This window comes from Rhinolophus ferrumequinum, chromosome 5, assembly GCF_004115265.2.
Source record: "Rhinolophus ferrumequinum isolate MPI-CBG mRhiFer1 chromosome 5, mRhiFer1_v1.p, whole genome shotgun sequence".
Taxonomy (NCBI): Eukaryota; Metazoa; Chordata; class Mammalia; order Chiroptera; family Rhinolophidae; genus Rhinolophus; species Rhinolophus ferrumequinum.
In genome coordinates this window covers 17619920-17641065 of record NC_046288.1, presented here as the reverse complement: position 1 = coordinate 17641065, position 21146 = coordinate 17619920, and the positions used below count along the sequence as shown (strand labels likewise).

The following is a 21146-nucleotide window of genomic DNA, read 5'->3' as shown; positions in this document are numbered from 1 at the left end:
ATATTTAAGTTAAAAAGATTTTTTTGTGTTATTCCCTGCTTTGACTTTTGTTGCTGTTGTTGTGGTTGTTTTACCTTTTGACATCCTTCACTCATTTTTCCCAATCCCTACACTCTACCTCTGGCAACCACCAATCTGTTTTTTGTATCTATGACCATATTTTCTTGGTTGTTGTTGTTTTATTTTTTCAGATTCTATTTATGAGAGAGATCATATGGTATTTGTCTTTCTCTGTCTGACTTATTTCACTTAGCATAATGCTCTTTCAAGATTCATCCATGTTGTTGCAAATGGCAAAATTTCATTCTTCTTTTATGGCTGGATTATATATAAAATAAATATATATATATTTAAAAAACTGAGATATATAATATATATTATATATTATATAATATATATTATATATATTGCACAGTTTTTTAAACCCATTCATCCACTGATGGACACTTAGGTTATTTCTATATCTTGGCTATCATAATAATGCTGCAATGAACATAGGGGTTCAGGGATCTCTTCAGCATAGTGTTCTTATTTCCTTTGGATAAATACTCAGAAGTGGGATTGCTGAATCATATGGTAGTTCTATTTTCAATTTTTCGAGAAACCTTTATACCATTTTCCATAATGACTGCAGCAATTTACATTGCCACTAACAGTGCACAAGTATTTCCTTTTTTCCATATCCTCACCAATACTTAGATAACAGCCATTCTGAAAGGTATGAAGTGATATCTCATTGTGTTTTTGATTTGCATTTCACTGATGATTAATGATGTTGATCATCTTTTCATGTACCTGTTGGACATCTTTTATGTCTTTTTTGGAAAACTTTCTATTCAGATCTTATGCCTATTTTTTATTGTTTTTTGTTTTGATTTTGCTATTGAGTTGTTTGAGTTCTTTACATATGTTGGATATTAGCCCCTTATCAGATATGTGATTTGCAAGTATTTTCTCCCATTCAATAGGTTGCCTTTTCATTTTGTTGATGGTTCCTTTGCTGTACAGAAGCTTTTTAACATAATATGGTCTCATTTATTTATTTGTGTTTTTGTTACTTTTGCTTTTGGTTTCAGATTAAAAAAATCATAACCAAGACCTATGTCAAGGAGCTTACTGCCTATGTTTTCTTCTAAGAGTTCTATGGTTTCAGATCTTACATTTAAGTCTTTAATCCATTTAGAGTTAATTTTTATAAAACAGTGGTCAAGTTTCATACTTTTCCATATGGATGTACAGTTTTTTTCTACACCATTTATTGAAGAGATTGTCCTTTCCCATTGTATATTCTTCACAGTTTCCTTTGCTATAAAAAAAGAGAAACAGACTGTGTATGTGTGGGTTTATTTCTGGCTTCTCTATTCTGTTCCACTAGTCTATGTGTTTGTTTTTATGCCAATACCATACTATTTTAATTGCTAAAGCTTTGTTAGTATAGTTTGAAATTAGCAAGTGTGGTGCCTCTGGCTTTGTTCTTCGTTCTCAAGATTGTTTTGGCTGTTCAGGGTTTTTTTTGTGGTTTGTTACAAATTTTAGGATTATTTGTTCTATTTCTTTGAAAAATGCTATTGAAATTTTGATAGGTATTGCACTGAATCTGTAGATTACTTTGGATAGTATGGACATTTTAATAATACTGATTTTTCCATTCCATGAGCGTGGAATATCTTTCCATTTATTTGTTTTTTCTTCAATTTCTTTAATTAATGTCTTGTAGTTTTCAATATACAGGTCTTTCACCTTCTTGGTTAAATTTATTCCTAGGTATTTTATTATTGTTGATATAATTGTAAATGGGATTGTTTTATATATTTATCTTTCTGATAGTTTGTTATTAGTGTATAGAAGTGCAATGGATTTTTGTATATTGGTTTTGTATCCTTCAACTTTACTGAATTTGTTTTTTAGTTCTAACAGTGTTTTGATGGAGTCTTTAGGGTTTTCTATATAAATATCTTGTCACCTGCAAATAGTACCAGTTTTACTTCTTTCTTTCCAATTTGCATGTCTTTTCTTTCTTTTACTTGGCTGATTGCTGTGGCGAGGACTTCCAATACTATGTTGAATAAAAGTGGTGAGAGTGGGCATCCTTGTCTTTTTCCTGATCTTAGAGGAAAGGCTTTCAGCTTTTCACTGTTGAGTATGATGTTAATTATGGCTTGTCATATATAGACTTTATTAGGTTGAGGTACATTCCTTTTGTATATACTCTATTGAGATATTTTGTAATTTGTGAAACAAGTTTATCAAAAGTGTATTGAGAACAAAAGCCAGAAACTGGTAAAGAAAAACCAAATAAAATAAAGTAAAACTCTTCTCCCAAATGTTGATAAGAACTTAATGCATTTTCATTGATTTCCATTTACAGAGTTAGTTTAGATGAAGCAAGAACTCAAATATGCATGCAAAGCAATTTGAGTTCAGAAACTTGTATCTTCCCCTGATCATTTACATTTGCCTGGCCCACAACTAAACAGCATCTTTTTTCTTAGTGACTAAACTTTATCATTTTTTTCCAAAGCCTGCATTTGATTTTTTTTCCCCACAGCCTGCACAAGAACTACAGTGATTTTTTTCTTGTCCCCCTTTTATTTAATGTGCAACTGGCACAAACAAGTATAGAGGGGGGTAAGTATCAAAAAGTCCAGAAGGGTCACCACCTGCCTGGAGCATGCAGTATGCCTTGGCATGAGTCACTCACTTAAGAGAGCTTGACTATGGGTGTGACAGATCTTAGAAGTTGAGAATACAAAATGGAATAAGATTCTTCTATGGTATTGTGAAAGAGGCTGATTAAACATTATATGTATTTTTTGAAAAAATATACAAAGCTCTACAAGAGAAGAAAATAATTTTGTCTGTTCAAAGAAGCTTTTCCTTATTAACACAATTCACACTAATCTTTCTTTTCTCATACACTATTTCAAATATGCTCCATATAAATGATGAGGGAATGAGTACAAAGGGAAAGGAGAGCTACACTTCTGTCAAGTTTAGGTTTATATTTAAAAACTACAGAAGAAAGATCAGTTTTTTTTGTTTTGTTTTGTTTTTGGGGGGTTGCGATGGAAGGGGAGGTGAAGTTCATCAACTGTTGATAACAGAATGGATAAGATTGCCCAGTGACTGTGTCTGGACTGAAAAGAGGGTCCAAGATACAATCACAAGGAACATCTACATTTGAGGCATAGATAGGAGAAGACAAATAAGTAAAAAGGAAATTAACAGAAGCCAAAATAAGAAGGCCTTTCAAGAAGGAAAGTGAACAGAACATAGATATTTTTATTTTCTTTTTGTCTGGGTTATGTATAGAAGGAGAGAACATAGTTATTAGAAGGGGACAGAGAGTTGTAAGGGACTTTTTAAAATTTTAGTAACTTGAATATGTTTATGTTAAGTGGAGAAGGATAAATTGAGAAAGCAGGAAAAGAGGGAAGCAGAATAACAGAGAAAAGTCCCATAAGAAAAGGAAGAAATATGGGATAAAGTAGAGGATAAACGTTCAAGAAGTTTTGAGTTGTGAGTGATAGACTGGGAAAAAAGAGACAAATTGAAGAATAGGTGTAATGGGAGTTAGATGATAGAGCAGGAAGAATCGCAGGTTTTGGTCACCCTTCCAATCAATTTTAAATTTCTAATGAGGAGTAGTTCTGGATTATGGGGACAGAAAGTAGCATGCAGGGGGATATAAAAAAAAAAAACAGTGTGGGTGTGTTTGTTGGAGTCAAGAAATTCAAGGAAGTTTGAGATAAGGAATTTTGGATGTGATAATCTTGTGTGAAAATAAAACTGTGATGGTGACAAGAGTTGGGATCCATTTGTTTAAACTCAGAAGTGCCAAGGATTCCCTAAATGTGTCCTTGTTTGTTTGTTTGTTTGTTTGTTTTTCCTGCTATGTCCTATAAACTAGAAACTGGCTTGATTAAATTGATGCTAAGGCAAATGTGGTTAGCCTTAGTTACGCATCGAATTCCTATGGTAGCAAGCTTTATTCCCAGGCTATAATGGTGTTTGTAATAAAAATCAGAGGACTCTATAGTTCATAATTACTAAAGGTAACAATAGTAGATGATAATTGATATGTTCTTAGATATTATTAACATAATATCTACAGATATATTTTTGTCATGGAGATGTTTCACTTATTTGTTTCACTGAGATGAGTAGTTTGTTTTTTAAAGATATTTTGTGTACTGTTTCTCTTTTTAGCATACCAACATGTTTGTTGGTTAACCAGCATCTTAGTCTCCTAGCAAGAAAGTTTCCAGAAACTAAATTTGTTAAAGCCATCGTGAATAGCTGTATTCAACACTATCATGACAATTGTTTACCAACAATTTTTGTGTATAAAAATGGTCAGATAGAAGGCAAATTCATTGGAATTATAGAATGTGGAGGGATAAATCTCAAGCTAGAAGGTAATGATGTTATTTTTAAATTTTTGTTTATAAAAAAAGTGACAACTTCACTAAATTAATAAGTATCATGGAAGTTTATTTCTATAAAACATAAGGTTTTTTTTCCCTTCTAGTCTCTTCTTGTATGCCTATAGATTAATTTCTTAAAATAATACTCTTATCATAACACCCATTCGCTTAAATCCTTAATGGTTCCTTGTCTCGAAATAAGTTAAAAATTCAGAATCTTCTGCCTGAGAATTTCAGCCCTCATCTAACTATATTTCTCAATGCTTTCTAGTTTCTGCTCCAGCCAGGCTGGTCTTCAGCCACTACTCCAGACACAACTTATGCATTTGTACCTTTATACTTTGTTTCATACTATTTCCCTGTACCCCAAATACCTAATCTTTATTCTCACTTCCAAATCCTATTCCTTCATGGGTCTAAAAGAGGTTTCCATTTATCTCATTATATGGTTCTGGACCAATTCAAAATCTATCTTCCTGTTCTCAACTGAGTTTCTACATACTATCCAATTTTATTGGTTATTCAATTCCCCTTGAGTTTTGTCTCCTTAACAAGTACAAGGACCATGCCTCCTGTTATGTTCTTTTTCATGATACACAGCACAGGACTTTGTATTTTTACCTTTCTAAATGATTTTTACTTCCTGACCTAGTTCTAAGACCATATCCTTCATTTACTCATTTCTCAGAACTGCTTTAATTTTATATTATTAAAATCTTTTTCTGTTAGCATCGTGTTAAAGCCATTGTGAATAGTTGTTTTTAACAGCTAATTTTTCACTCTATTGTTCCCTTAAAACTATTTTTGGCCTTACTGAGAACTCCAATACTTTAATTGTTCCAGAATTACCCCTTTTTCCTTCTCTTAGTCTCTAAAGCCCCTCTTTGTTTTACCACCTTGTTTTTTCAGCTTGTACCTCATTCTTTTAATTAAAAAAAAAATTACTACATAAGAGTGAAAACAATAATATAGAAAATATTCATGTAATTATTACCAAAAATAACAAATGTTCACATTTGTTCATGTTTGCCTCAGTTGTTTTTATTTATTGCTGAAATAAACATTACAGATATAGTTGAAGTTACCCATATTTCCATTTCAAGTACCATTCCCCTCCCTTCCTCCCTAGAGGCAATCATCATGAATAATATGTTACCTCGTCCATGTTTTTTTTTTCCTTTGGTATATTTAAATTTTTTTCGTCATAAAATACACATATACATAATATGAAATTTATCATCTTAACCATTTTAAAATTCAGTATTGTTAACTATTGTTGCCATGCTGTATATTATTAATACATACTAAGGACTTTATTTTATAAATAAATTATTTTATTTAACCATTTTTAAGTATATAGTTCAGTGGCATTATGTGCATTCAATTGTTGCGCTACCACCACCATTGGATAATGGTGGTCTCTAGAACACTTTTCGTTTTGCATAACCACAGCTCTGTACCAAGTAAACAATAACTCCCAATTCCCCTCTCCCTCCAGCCCCTGACCACCACCATTCTACTTTCTGATGCTATGAATTTGACTACTTGCACTATCTCATATAAGTGAGTCATATAGTATTTGTCCTTTTGTGACTGGCTTATTTCACTTAGGATAATGTCCTCAAGGTTTATCCATGTTGTAGCATGTATCAGAATTTCCTTCCTTTTAAGGCTGCACAATATTCCACTGTATGTTTAGACTATATTTAGTTTATCCATTCATCTGTTGATGGATGCTTGCATTGCTTCTATCTTTTGGCTATTGTAAATAATGCTGCTATGAACACGGATGTGTAAATAATCTGTTCTAGTCCCTGATTTCAATTCTTTTGGGTGTATACTTGGAAGTAAAATTGGGTAATTCTATTTTGATTTTTTGAGCAACAGCAAACTATTTTCCATAGTGGCTTCACCACTTTACACTCCCACTAACAGCGTACAAGTTTCAATTTCTCCACATCCTCACCAACACTTATTATTTTCTGCTTTTTTTAAAAAAAATAGTAACTATCCTAATGTGTGTGAAGTGTTTTCCCCAATAATTTTTAATGTTTCCTGTGTCGTTTTTCATGGTCCAAAAAAATGCTTCAATTTGTATCTAAAGTCTTTGCTATGTTCCACTGGTCTATTTGGCTATCCCTGAATCAATACAGCATGGTGTTAATGACTACAGCCATATAACAAGTTGTCTCTAACAGGGCAAGTCTTTTTCAAAATTTCAGATAAATTTTTCACAGAATTGGAATTAGTCAAGTTCTGTGAAAAATCCTGTTGATTGCTTATTAGAATCATGTTTAGAGATTAATTGTTGGAGGCTTGATATCCTAATAATAGTGATTCTATGCATGATTCTTTTTTTTTTTTTTTTTTTTTTTGGTTATCATTTTTGCCTGAGGTGTGTCTATTAGTCTCTTCAAAGAACCTGTTTTTGATTTTGTTGGTCACATCTACTGACTTTGTTTTTCTACTTTTTCTAAAGTCTTTTCTTCATTATATCTTTCTTTCTGGTTTCCTTGGGTTTACTTTATTGTTCTTTTTCTAGCTTCCTGATTTGAACTTGATTTTAAGCCACTTATTTTCAGCCTTTTTAAAATAAAAATGTTAAGCATAATTTCTTTCTTCAAGTGTAACTTTGATGTATCTAGTGCGTCTTTTCATATTGTAGCACTTTCATTGTCATCCAGTTCAAAATATATCATCTTTTCCATATTAATTTTATTAGAATCAACTTGTATATAAGTGAGACATTTTGTTTTCATTTTTTCAAAATTTTGATCTAATTTAATGATTTATTGCAGAACTTGAATGGAAGCTAGCATCAGTTGGAGCAATACAGACTGATTTGGAAGAAAACCCCCAAAAAGGCATTGTAGATGTGATGGTATCTTCAATTAGAAACACTTCTATTTATGATGACACCAATCGTTCTAACAGTGATGATGATGAAACCAAATAGAAATATTTAATAAATAGCTTTATAGTATTTATATACTGAACGTTTTATTTGCCACTAACTTTATAATCAGAGATCAGAAAATTTATAGATGTATTTTATTTTCATTTTTATGTTAGAATTATAGCTTATGCATCCTTTCAAAAACTTTCAGCTTTTTCAGAATATTCATTGCCACTAACAAAACTAGAATTTGTACTGAACCGTTAATATTTTTATGTAGCTTATCCTTTTTCTGACCCATGTTGGACAAAAACACAGATATTACAGGTCCTCTGTGTTGCTGGCTTCCTTCCAAAGAGGCCTATGAATGAAAGTGATGAGAACCATGAAATTTCATTTAATTTCTGTCAGATTTTTAAGTCTATTATTTAGGGGCCTTGCACGAAAATACTTAAATTTATGACCATATGCTTTTTCTTTGAAATCTCTTACTTATTAAAAAAATTTAAGTATATTAATTGCACACAATGTAAATGTGCAATTTGAGGAAAAGTACATATGAAACATCTCCACTGATTATTATTTTAATAGTTCTATTAAGTTAGAAAATTAATAAATATTCTCACTAATAGACTATAGAATCATTAGAACTGTATGACATTTAAGTTTCTAAATTATGAGAAGTGAGAAAAATATATTGTGAGGCTTACCTGTGTTTTAATAGTAATCAGAATAATTCATCATGAGAAAACATACAATATTAGGATACTGCAGAAGACCTGCAAGATATTTTATCTTGGCTTAATGATGAACACCATTTTTAGAGAAAAGGCTGGTAAATCTAGCAAGTGATAGTTCAATAACAGATTTTATTCTTCTACTTTGTTCATATTGATGACCCATCTTTCTGGTTACAGTTGTTTGCTGATGCTTGTGAGAAAATCTAGACTGACTTTAAATGATCAGATTACAAAAATACATTAGTAAGAATTGAGGCAGTTTAACATGGAATCAAGGAAAACGCTCTTTGCTGCTTTCTGAGGTGGGTAAGGATCATAGAGTCTGCACAGAATGATGAAGTAAAAGAAAAGTTAAATACAGATTTGGGTAATGTAATGATAATTTATTCACCAGGTAAGATAAAATCCAATGATGTAAGTTTGGAAAGACCTCTTTCTTTTGAGATAGCAAAAATGGGCTTTTGAAAATATACATCTTAAGATGAACGGAAGGCAAGTTGGGAGTTGTACACAATGGTCTTTATTTTAGCATTATTCACACATATGAGAGAAATAATTACTTATACTGGTCCAACTCCTGGAATATTCTCTTTAACAAATGGATGGATAAATTCCTATTCAGGATAAAACAGTTGTGGAAATGAAAGGAAAAAAGCCATATAATCATAAAGTTAAAATGTAACTTTAATGCCACCTGATGCATAAAATGTGAACATTATTTTCCCCTCCAATTGAAACCAACTGCAAAAGTTCCCCCTAAACGTAATTCTTTGTTTAGTGTATACATAATACATATTTATTTTCTTTGTTAAGTTAAAATTAACAGAGGAAGTACGACTAATAGTATTTAAGATGCCTGAATAAAGAGATACATATTTTCCTTTTAACTCAAATCCACCAGGTGGCAGTGTTTTTATCCACAAGCTAAATCATAAAATTATAGTATGTTAGAGGTGGCTGGTTGATTCCAGCCCCAGCCTTTTTCAAATGATAAGTGAACACACGCACACGCGTATGTGAGTATACACACACACACACACACACACACACATTCTTCTAGCAAGTATTCATATCTGCCAACATAGGTCGGCACTGCCTCCATATGCTACTTCATTTATACATTTTCATTTAACTAGGGTACAAATATTTGTCAGAATGTGGAAGAATTATTCAATATTTTATATTGCTTCCTGCTTTATTAATTTTTTTTATTTGATGGGATACCAACTTAAAAGGTTTTTTGAAATTGTCAGTATTCAACTGTTTTTGACCTACAAAAATGGTATTTCATATGTTCCTACCTAATATTTTTCTCTGTTCCTTGCTGCCAAACGACCTCTGTTGGAACTCCCTTCCCTACTTTCTAGGGCCTTGCTTGTCAAAGTGTGGTCCCAGAATCAGCAGCAGCCCCAAGGAACTTGTTAGAAATGCAGACTCTCTGGCCCCATCCTAGACTAACTGAACTGGAATTTTTGCTTTAATGAGTTTCTTAGGTGATTAAGCAGCAATGGGCAGCAAATCTCTTAAAGACATATTCTTTAACTCTTCCACCACACTCTTGGTTATTCAGTCTGCCTGCTTTAAAACTCCAATCTTAGTTCCAAGGAAGCTTCTGGCTGAACTTGTGACTCAGGAACCTTTAAGACAGAAGATGGGGTTTATTTTTAACCAGTTCTTTCCCTCTCTTTTCAAGGCCCATTCCTTCTGGTTTGGGGAAGGGACTGGGAAGGAAATTAAGGAAGAAAGGGTAAGTTTCCTTTCACTGGTTAAGTACAATCCGTACTGTTTCTAAATGTTCACTCGTTAATGGGCACATTGAGCATTGAGTTCTAGAAACTCTGAGGCAACCTCTCCCTTGCACAGTTCCTTGACATGGGAGATCAGTCTGCAGCTCTCTTTTATTCTCTCTCAGTTCCCACTTTCAGAAGCACACCTAACCTTTGGTTGCTAAAATTTCTTTCCTCCTTAGGTGTCAAGATGGTTCAAACCTGGATGGCACTTTCTACAGAATCAATGGACCCAGGAGAAACGTACACATCCTTGCCATGCCAAATTGTAGGAGTGCAAATTGCTTTGTTCAGTCCACTCCTGGGCCAGCTGTTTCCCTCAAAGTCTCTATCTTCCTGTTCATGGAGACGCAGGGCATATCAAAAAATCTGCCAATGGATGAGATGTCAGTCTCTCACCTCCAGTTTCTCTAACTGATTCTATTTACTTAACTTGGAGTGGGGTGGGGATAAATAGGAAAGGAAAAGCCACAGTACTCTCTAGGAACTTAATAAAACATGGCTTCAATGAATCTCTCATCCGAAGTGTTGTGCTTATATGGCCTGAGAGTGGGGTTTGGAGGTTTTGACTATGGTAGGTCCAGTTTTGTTCAGCTTTTGTCCTGACTAAAGAAGTAGGGAACTGGCCCCAAATGTTGGCAGCTATTTAGAAGGCAAGTACTTCATGTTCTTTGTCCCCTATTTTGGACCTCACTCAATATCCTCTTATATAGGTGTTAGCAGTGTCTATTATAGTATTACGTGTTCTTGTGAGTCCTCAAATACTCAATGACTAACACAGTACTAGTACATCATATTTTACTGATTTCAGTTTTTCTCTCTTTCGTACTTTAATACTCATTAGTAAGGCTGCCTCTTGACAAGATCTGCCTACAATCATAATTTTGGATATAAGGATGACCCTAAAAATCTTCTAGCATTTCTACCTTTCATCTCATCTCATCCATTCATTCATTTATCTCAGGGGTAAAATGGATGTTGCATATACAGTGGTGAACAAAACGTATGGTTCCTGCCTCCTGGAGTTCATCGTGGTGGTGAAGATAGTCGATCAGAAGCAAATATGTGTGTAATTTAATGTTATAATATTATGGAGGAAACAGTAAGCACAATAATAGAGAATAACTGTGGGTTATTCCTACATGGAGGGGGGTGGGCAGGGGAGAGGTGGGAGGGAGACCTACTTAACTAGGGTAGTTAGAGCTTTGAGACATGAAGATTGAGGAGGAGCCAACCATGAGAAAAGAGAAGAGGGTGGTCTAGGTAATGGCACAGCGTATGTCAGAGCCTGAGAACAGAGAGAGATTAGCAAGGAATTGAAATTTCTGGGTTGGGAGTGTTATGGGAAGAGGAGAAATGGTAGGACACGAAGTTGGAGAGGCCGCAGAAGCTAGCTCAAACAGGGTATCATGTCCATGATTAGGAATTTAGATGTAATGGGAAACAAAGTGTTTTAAGTAGGAATGTGGTTTCATTTATATTTTCAAAAGAATATTCTTGCTGCTCTGTGAAGAATAGATTGAGGGGGGGGGCATCCAAGGTATTTGAGAAACTCAGGAAGCCAGTTGGGAAGAGAGTTGGAAATGCTGTTTAAATAATAACTAGGCATACAGGAAAGAATGAACAGAATATTTGAATTGAATAAATTGTGTTTAAGGAGAGGATTTAGGCTGGGGAACAAATATAGGATCTATGAAAGGCAGGATTTTTGTTTTAGAGAAAAGTGGAATCTGTAAGTTAGAAAAGATATTACAAATATCTGATACAGTTTTTGTCCTAGAAAAAATATGGGGAGAAAGGGTAAGTTGTGAACTGAACCGTGGGAAATGTTCAAGCAGTTGCAGAGGACTGAGCAGAAAAACAAGAGGATTATCAACAGGTCTTGGTAAATGATTAAATATAGAAAATGAGAGGAAGGAGTCAAAGATGAACATGATTTGATCCTAGTGACTAAGAGTACAATGGAACCATTAAAAAGGGCAAAGGTATTTCTGAAGATAATGCGTTCTAGATGATGTAGAATATGAGGAAGGATCACTTTCTCTAGAATAAAATCCAAACATCCACATCCTAGCAAAAGCACTTAAACCCACTTGTCTGGATACAATCTACCTTATCAGTATAATTAACCTCACCTCTTGCTACAAGTATCAGGATTCGGGATTCCAAGTGACAGAAAACTTCTCACTGGTTTAAGCAATAATACAAACACATGAATTTATCAACTAATTTAACGAAATTTCCAGAGTTATCTAGTCCACATTGGATTTAGGGTATCAAACATGTCTCCAGGCCAATCTCCACCTTTGAATCTGCATTTTTCCATGTTGCCTTCTTTCTGAGAATCTGAGTGGAAAGATGGCTTCAGGCCTCCATTTTCCAGACTTAAATCCATTGGCGAGCCCGTCTTGTTAACTCCAGCCTAAGGCAGAGGAAGGCAAATATGCTTTTCCCTGGAGTCCTGCCTCAGCCATATGGATTGAGAATGAAAAAAGGCTAGTTCTCCAAAGGAAATTATCAGAATAGGGACTGAATGCTGAGCAGGCAAAAATGTGTGCTAAAATTCCTTCTCCTATATGATGGAGTTAACAAATCTTGCTTTCCCACTCTCAACCAGAAAAATCCTCAGGTGAAAGATCAGGGATCTGAGTAAGTCCCTCAATGTTGATTTTTTTTTTCCTCTGTGCACACAGCAAGAATTTGTCATGTTTACTGAGGTGACTGTTACCTCGAAGGGAAGATTTTGTAGCTGAAAGTTATTTTTCGAAACAAGAACATGGCTTTTATTTAAAATCAAAAGGACATTCATTAAAACAGGAAAGTACTAGGAATTGGGACTGTAAAGACTTATTTTCCCATAACTTACAACTACTGAAATGTGCTTTCCCATAGGACCAAGTGTGTTTTAAGCATCAAGAGGAGTAATTTCCCAAGATAAGCAGGAAGTATTCACGCTTTCTTAACACGGGAAGCCGCGCAAATTAGGATCCTGCTTTATTCCCACTTCATCCCTCATCTCCCATTATACTATCCTGACCACTTTTGCCTCCCTCCAGCCAAGGGAGCACGTCCTGTCTCCCAAGGCCTCGCTACCAATAAGAAGCGACCCAAGCCGTGATCCTCCAAGATTGGGGGAAAGGCTGTCTCTCTGGAGGGTCCAGACACCTTCGCATCCTCTCTCTCCCAGCCCCAGCAGAGGAAATGCGAGTGATGCCGCTGGACGGGGGAAAAAAATCCTTCCCCTGCGAACACCCGAAAAATCTTCCCTGACATAGGCAAAGTGATTTACTTTTCAAGGGAGAGAAGTTCCCTTTTGGCCTTCGGATCGCTCATCCGGCAGGAAGCTCTTCCCCCTCCTCCTCGCTCCCCGCACGGAGGGTGAAAGCCAAAGCCGCCCCCACCAAACGCTAACGTTCCCCAGATCGGCCGCACCCTCCAGCCGACCAGGCCCCGCCTCTCCCCGGCTTTCCAGTAACTGGTGCGGGGAAGGGGGCACCGGGGAGATCCCGGTTTTTCTCCCGCAGCATCCGCTGACGGTGCAAACATGCACCCCAAGGGAGAGGGAGTCTCCTCCACGGCCAGGGATCCCCACCGCCGCTCTGCGCTGCCTAACGGGGCAAGTCGCATGCGCACCGAGACGCGCGCCGGGGAAAGGGAGAGTGAGGGGAGGGGCGAACGCCGAGCGCCGGCTGTCGGAGCCCGCGGGGGTCACTGACGACGCATGCGCCGGCAAGGAGCGCAATCACAGACAAGGCTTGCGGCTACCGGCTTAAAAAAGGAAACCCCCGAAAGCCAGAGCGCAAAGGAAATCTGGCTGCCGACGCGTGCGCGCTCCCGGTGAGTGGTGCTTCACCGGGTGGGCCCGGGGCCTGACGTCCGCTGGTAGGCTTGCCTCAGCGGCGCATGCGTGCTCCCGGTGCCGGTGGAGGAGGGGAAGGGAAGGGAGGGGGAGGAGGAGCGGGCAGCAGTAGCGGTGAATATTTTGGGGGTGGGTTGGGGGCGCCATTCAGTGCCCCAGGTGCTGCTCGTGCTGGCAGCCGCAGTGTCTCCTGGACACAGCCGGGTTAGTGGTTCCGAGTCACCGCAGCCGGACTCCGGGGTGGGGGAGGGAAGAAGCCGGAGCCGCCGCCAGCCACACGGTGAGGGCGCGGGGTAGGGGAGGGAGCGGGGGGCGGTGTGTGTGGGGCTGGGGGGCGGCGGCCAAAGGAGAGGAAGGCGGGAGCTGAAGCCCAAGTTTTGACTGTGGCCACAATGTCTTTTCCTGGGAGTTGGGGCGGAGGCCCGCCCTGACTGAGGGGCCCTTCGGGGCAGCTGGGGTTACCTGCGGGGCAGGGGCGGGATTGGGGTGCATGACGGGGCTGGGTGGCTGGTGCGCGCCCCGAGACTGGGGCTGATTCCGCGACAGAGCGGCAGGAAAAACGATGCCGAAAGGAGACCCGGTGCCGAAAGGGCTGTTGCTGGAGACCCGCTAGGCCTTGTGACCCACTTTATTCCTGTCACAACTTGGGCACGTTTGGAGCGGCGCCCAATGGGGCGCCGGGGCGGCCAGCTCCTCCGGGGAACCCCCGCCCTCCCGGCGCCGGACCCGCGCACCGCAGTCCGCGGTCCGAGCGGCGGCGGCCGCCGCTCTTGGTCTGGTTCCGTTAGTGGTCTTGGTTCCCGGGCTCGGTCTCCGGGGAGCGCGCGGCTCCGTGCCTCCGGCTCAAGCGACTGCGCGGGTTCGAGGGCTCCCTGCGCGACGCGGGTTTTTCTTCCTTCGTGACCCCGCGCCTCCCCAGCTCCCTGTCACCTCCGCGGCTGGCTTTCCTAGATCTCTTTCTTCCGGCGAAGCAGAGTCTCTCTAGCTGGTCCAGACGCTGTGGCTCCTGGAGTGTAATTTCCAACACGTAGTACCGCAGAGTTTATATTCTTGAGTGTGTTTTTGTCAGGGTAGAAGTCGTCCTGTTGATAATAGTGAACAGAATCCCGAAAGATAAAAGCCTTGGCCTCTGACCTGGCGGATGAGAATCTGGTGGTGGTTTCTTGTTATTAGAATGCCACTATGCGTCTTGAGGGCTCTTTAGCCTTTTTATTTTTTTTTAAATCAATGTTTTTCTTTTACAGTGAAAGAAAAGCACAAGAAATAAAGAAACTTTTGCAGTCATTGTTGATTTGACTATTACATTGATCCCCCAAATCAAAAAAGGTAATTTAACTTGAAGATTGCATTCTGATTTGTAGCTTTATTTTAAGTGATAAGAGGAGAAAATTGCGGGTTGTTTCCCTCCACCTGGTCGAAAACAAATGTTCTAAAAAGGATATAATTTGGATAATGCTTGCTTTTTCTGAAAGTTATCCTTTGGGACACCTTAAATCTAGGTTGTTTTAAAATCTTGTCGGCGGGGGAAGAAACTAATTCAGGTGTTAAGTATGGACCTGATAGAATGTCATTAAAGATTAGCCTGAAGAAGGCAGATGAAAGTTGTGAGAGAACTAACTAATCATGATCAGCTATGAAAAAAAGAATGAGGAAGCTGTGTGTGTATTGACGTGGAAAGATCTCCAAAGTAATGTTATAAAATGAAAAAAACAAGGTGTAGGACAGTGTGAATGATGTACTACTATATGTGGTAAAGGGGAGGAGTGGAATATGAACTTGTGTTTATTTTTCTAGGTATAAAGGAACTCTGGGAAGATAGTGGAAAACGAATAACTATGGGGCAGAGGGAGAAGTAGTAGCCTCAGGAGGGGAGGGTTGGAAATGAGATGTACACTCTGTTTTTACAATATTTGTGACTATATTATAGATTCATAAACTGGATGAAACAAAAATCCCTCCAAAATTATGTGCTCTGTGGATTTTGTCTGTTTGTCTCTTCCCTAGTGTATGATGCTTTTGGCCATTTTCAATAATTTTTAGGAAAATGAACCAAAATTGAAAGTTTAGGATGTTTGGTTATTTATACATTAGTTTTTAAAATACTGAAGACATAGGCAAATTTAACTTTTAAAGATATTTAGTCATATTTTACTTTGCTAAGGAATTTAATGACATTATTTACATTGGGCATTATGGCTTGATTATACTGTTTTCAGATTATAGTCTTTGCCTCCTCCCTCTTCCTCTTTTTTTCTAGGAGTTAGAGTTGTATAAAATTTTACTTTTTTAAACCCCAAATTTGTCATGACAAACAGTTGGACGATATAAGCACTACATTAAAATAATCATGGAATTTATTGTCCAGGTAGTTTGCTTTTCAGATTGGGAAACTTTTTTCTCATAAGGAAATCAGATATGAATCACAGTGAAATGTATATTTTTGTGTGTGTGTGTTTCTTATGAAAAATAAAAATAAAATAAAACTGTTGGTGCAAAAAAAACCCAATTTTTTTGAGTTATGGATTGTTGTAAACACTATGTTAAGATTTTTTAGCTCTGCCAGCCTAACCTTTTTAATTAGGTTAAATTTGAAAAGGGGGTTATTAGAGTGTATATAATTTGGGGAGAGGGTACTCAAATTCCCTCAGGTGGCTAACGTTGTATAATCAAAGTAGTGAGTGTTGAGCAGTTGAGTGTTGAGTGACAGTTGCTATGGGCATTTTTGTTCTTTTACAAGTATTCCTTTTTTATTTTGTAGGATAGGATAATTGTGTTATTTCTGTTTGATCTGTTGGTCTCTAGGAGCCAAACTTTTGCAAAATGGCATTTATTTTTCCGTGCATATAATAAGTGAAAACCTTTGCACACTTCTACTTCTGTCTCACATTCCTCCCCAGAGATAACTGCTGTTAACACTGTTGTATAGCTTTCTATATCTTTTACTGTGCGTTTACAAACAGACTTTTCAGTCTTGAAAATTGAACTGTCTTGATGGATCGTCTGCTCTGCCCATTTGCCTCTACTGTAGGCTATGTTGCTATCACAGGACAGGGAAATGATCTGGAATCTGTCAGAAAGTTTAACATGTAATTCACACCTTAGGACAATACTCATGCTTTCACTTTTGAGGAGTCAGTCAGTTTGGGGTACATTTACAGAGTTTGCAGTGAGATCTCACTGGTATGAGCTTTATCTGGTATAGATTGAATTCAGCAGACAATTTGGATTCCATGGCTTTTATAGGATTGTAGAGTCCACATGCACTCTGACCAGGTGCTAGAGTTTTCACCTGGTCAGTAGTAGCTCACAGGTTAAACTTCGATTTTATTCTCCTGTAGTTGCAGACCACTGGAAAGCCCTCTAGATTACATCAGCCCCTCCAGATTCTCTGAAGTGAACCTAGGCAAACTCTGTCCTTAACTAAAAGACATTGATTGACTTGGAAGGAATCCAGCCATTGAAGGGGAAAAGGGAGAGGCAGGTCTTTTGCTCTAGTTTGTGCTTAACTGACAGCAGACAAGTGGTATGGGTATCCCCACCCCTCCCATTCTCCCTGCAGAGAGAACAGTACCTTTCTAATAGTTTAGAGGGTTTCTTTTTTTTCTTTAAACCAAGCTGCAAAGATTTTACAAGCTTAATTCTTTTGAGGTGATAGAGTGTACAGAAATCTCAGAGTCTTAATCTAAACTATGTGAGATGCATAGAAAGATGGATATAATTGATGAGCTTGCCCTCAGTGGGTTTGAAATCTAGATATGGTTAAATAAGCATCTACATAATGATTATAACATAAGATATGATAAATTAAGATATGATAAATTCCAGAACAAAAACATACATAAGGTTTGTAAGGGTGAGAGTATTTCCACTTTTATTTTTGCATACATGGGGTTTGGAGGGAGAGTATATCATTCTACCTTTGAAATAGTTCAGAAAGGATAGGACAGATTCAGAAAGCTGAAATCTTAGCTCTTACAAAGTGAGGGAGTTAAGTTGCATCCTTATAGCAGGCATTTACACGTATGAGAATAATTGATAGTTGTTTTGTTTTTAGTCTATCCCATTAGAAAGGGCTGTATGATGTTTTATTTGATAATTATAACAAGTTTCAGGATTGTTAGAAATAGTAAGTTAGGAAATTCTGTTATTCAACTATTATCTACCGTCTAATATGTTAGGCAGTGTTAGTATTAAAAGCAAATCGTTTCTTTCTATTACAGTTCCTGTCTTCAAAGCACATATTTAATGTACCTTCTCCCCCACATTTTAACTTACGGTGCTGTGTCAAATAAAATATTTTATTTTAAATATTTTAAACTGAAAACAAACATGGTGAAAAATCAAAGTTCTACATTATAGCAAAACTACCTTTTATTATTTGCGTCCATTTCTTTCCAATTCTTTGCAGATGTATAAAGTAAAAAAAAAAAATTAGATGTAGTTTCTTGTAGGCATTGCATTTTCTCCTTTTGTGAGTCTAAAATTCTAGATGTAGTTGTATGAATCATTTATAGAATCATTTAATCAGAGCAATTAAATCTTACTAAATGACTATAATTATTATAATGGCATTTATATTTATAGGTTGCTTTACAGCCATTTGTTAGTCATTTTTATAGCTTTGTTAGGTGTAACTTCTGTAAATTAGGTGGATAAGGTATTGGTTTTCTCCATGTTTTCGATTATACAAATGTTAAATTAACCCCAATTCTATCTCGTTAGTGTCAACTCTGAGTTATTACTTATTGCAGGTGTGTATATTACAAAGATGTAATTCTGGTTATTAAGTCTTCGAAGTCCACAGAAAGATATCAGTTGTAAAAATAAGTTTTTATGAATTGCTTTTGACTTACAGGATACAGTTTAGAATGTGATTTACCTTTTTTTAAAGAAATTTTATTTTTATTTTTACATTAATAAGGTCAAATAGTGTGACAAAAATTCCCGTCTTTTTCAGAGTTTCTTAATCAGATACTTTAATTGTTAATTCTCACCCAAAATAGTGGAAGATTAAAATGTAGGTTGATTCATCATCAAAGGTTTTGTATTTAAAAAAAAAAAAGGCAAAAAAACCAAAAAACACAAATGGGGTTGTACCTTTGAGGATTAAACCATATGCCTAGCTAAGAGTTTATCACTTGTGTTAAAATATAGCTTTAATGTAAATGTCTGTCTTTCTTAATCTCTCCTCCCTCCCGTACTGTTACAAAAATACATGTAGAAAATGTAGAAAACTTGGGAAACAGAAAAACTTGAATTAAAATTTTAAAATATCGCTGAAAATCCCACCACGAGGAGATGCTATTGTTAACCTTCAAGAGTATTTTCTTCCTGCATTTTGTTCAGTCGTTATATAAGTATACATACTCTTAGAGACACATGATGTTATAAAATGGGCTCATAATGCATCCACTGTGGTGCAGACTATTCTATTTAACAGTGAATCTTGAACATTTTTATGTCAGTGTTTTTGTATAGCAGGATTATTTTTAATAGCTATGCAGTATTCTCATCTGTGTTTGTGTAATGATTTTTCAAGTATTTGCTGTTTTTTTTTTCTGTTGGACACTTTTCAGTTATTAAAATAAAGAATGGTGTCACTTTTAGAAAGGACGGCATTAGTAATCATGTAGAGTTGATACTTGAAAAAAATTTCAATAGGATAATATTCAGAAGAATTAGAATTCAAGTAGAATGATACTGAATTGGCATTAATATCTAGATTAAACAGAAATTTTATGCATTTTGTTGAAAAAATTAAGCCATAAGTATGTGATAAATTCAATTGACCCATAATAATGAATCCAAGGTTTTTATAATGGTATATATTTTTTCTAAAGTATGTTTCACTTTGAATTATATTAAATTAACTTAGCATTTCATGAGCATGAATCATTTGGAATACAGTGCTCTTGAACAAGCCTTCTAAGTAAGGTAGGAGTCTATGAAGCAGTCTGCACTCAAAATTTGAGATGTAACATTTTTTACAATAGTTTAAGTTCAACGGAGAGTTCTTTCGATTGCTCCAAAACACTTCCTTAAAAATAAAATGTAAATTCCACAAAGAATCCTTTATCACTGAAAGATTTCATTTTATATAGTAGGATTTCTGCGACATTTTATTCAACTCCTAGGTAGCTGTTTCCTCCAGTTCAAAACTGGGGAGAAAAACTGTTACTGTTAAACTATTTTTGAGAAAAAATAGATATGATTTAAAGTTTAATACAGTCGTTTTTAATGTCTTCTGTTGTCTATTTTTGGAAGTTACACATTTTCTCAGGTATTTATGGATATTACTTATGATAGTTATTGCCTTTTACTTTTTTCTTTTGTCATGAGAAAAGTTTTTGATGTTTATTCTGTTTATTCTCAGTGACATGATGAGACTTAAAATATCCAGTTTTATTCTAAATAAAACTTATTATTTATTGTCTGAAACTTAATAACAGAGACAGCAAACTACCTTAACAAGGTCTAAATTACTTACATTTATAGCATGGTGTGGTGATTAAGAGTGTAGGGCTCTGGAGCTAGCTGCTTGACATTCACATCCTTGCTGCACTGCTTGTATGACCTTGGACAAATATCACCTCAATTTCTCACTTATAAAATGAGGATAATTGTAGTTCATAATATTATATGAGGATTAGATGAGACAATACGTGCAAATTACTTAGAATAATGAATGTCACATGGTTAAGTGTTCAATAAATGTTGTTACGTTGTTTTGTTACTTTCATAGTGTGTATCAAACATGGCCTTTGTCCTTTTGTTGTAGGGGGGTGTCCCAATTTAAATGTATTTAAATAAGTTGCTTAGAGTTTTGTATTTACATAGAGAGTTTGGGAGTATTTGACCTTTTTATGTGACTTGAAAAAGTTACTAGAATACGTTTCCAGGATGCATGATAACTGTGTGTTTTTTTGAAATCCCTTTGCCAAGTAAAGTTTTGATTCACAAAACTGATGACTAGTTTTCGTTTATGTTAAAACTTAAATTTTAGTTGAAATAATATTAGAAGAAGTTATTTAGGAAATGTCCCATGAATTAAAATGAAAAACCCCACAAATTAAAAGAGGACTTAAACTTTATTTTACAACTTTAACTTATATTATTCAATAGAAATTTCACAAATTTTTATTAGAAGCAAGAAAAAGGAAACATTAGTTAATGGAAAAAACTATTTCCAACTATTGCGTGATTTTTTTTTTTTATCTCCATCAGAAATGGTGGTAATATAATTTGTAATTATGAGTCTACTGGTTTCACCAGTAGAGTTTACTGTGTGAAATAAGTTTACATTATCTTCGTTTTTTAGACTTGATCACATTCTTCTATTTTTCTGTAAGTCTGTTACTTTGTTGGAGCTGATTATTACTAAAATTTGTAACTGATTTTTTTCTTTGGACAGTAGTTTTGTGGCTTTCATAAAAATGA

At 36.3% G+C, this 21146-nt stretch overlaps 2 protein-coding genes across 9 annotated transcripts in view; both read left to right on the top strand.

Annotated features, from left to right (window-relative positions):
• Positions 1-7411, top strand: part of PDCL2 (phosducin like 2) — a 28055-nt gene extending 20644 nt beyond the window's left edge. The window contains exons 5-6 of the mRNA XM_033106311.1: positions 4210-4418; positions 7226-7411. Of these exons, the coding sequence (XP_032962202.1) occupies positions 4210-4418; positions 7226-7383 (367 nt within the window). The 3' untranslated portion in view covers positions 7384-7411. The remainder of the gene's footprint in view (positions 1-4209; positions 4419-7225) is intronic.
• Positions 7412-13529: 6118 nt separating this feature from the next.
• CLOCK (clock circadian regulator) overlaps positions 13530-21146 on the top strand; it is a 124307-nt gene continuing 116690 nt past the window's right edge. For 7 of the 8 annotated variants that reach the window (XM_033106137.1, XM_033106136.1, XM_033106139.1 and 4 more), the window contains exons 1-2: positions 13530-13687; positions 14954-15035. The gene's annotated coding sequence lies outside the window, so the exon portion shown is untranslated. Of the gene's footprint in view, positions 13688-13788; positions 13990-14953; positions 15036-21146 lie in introns of those variants that run through there. The other variant, XM_033106140.1, reaches the window with a different exon arrangement.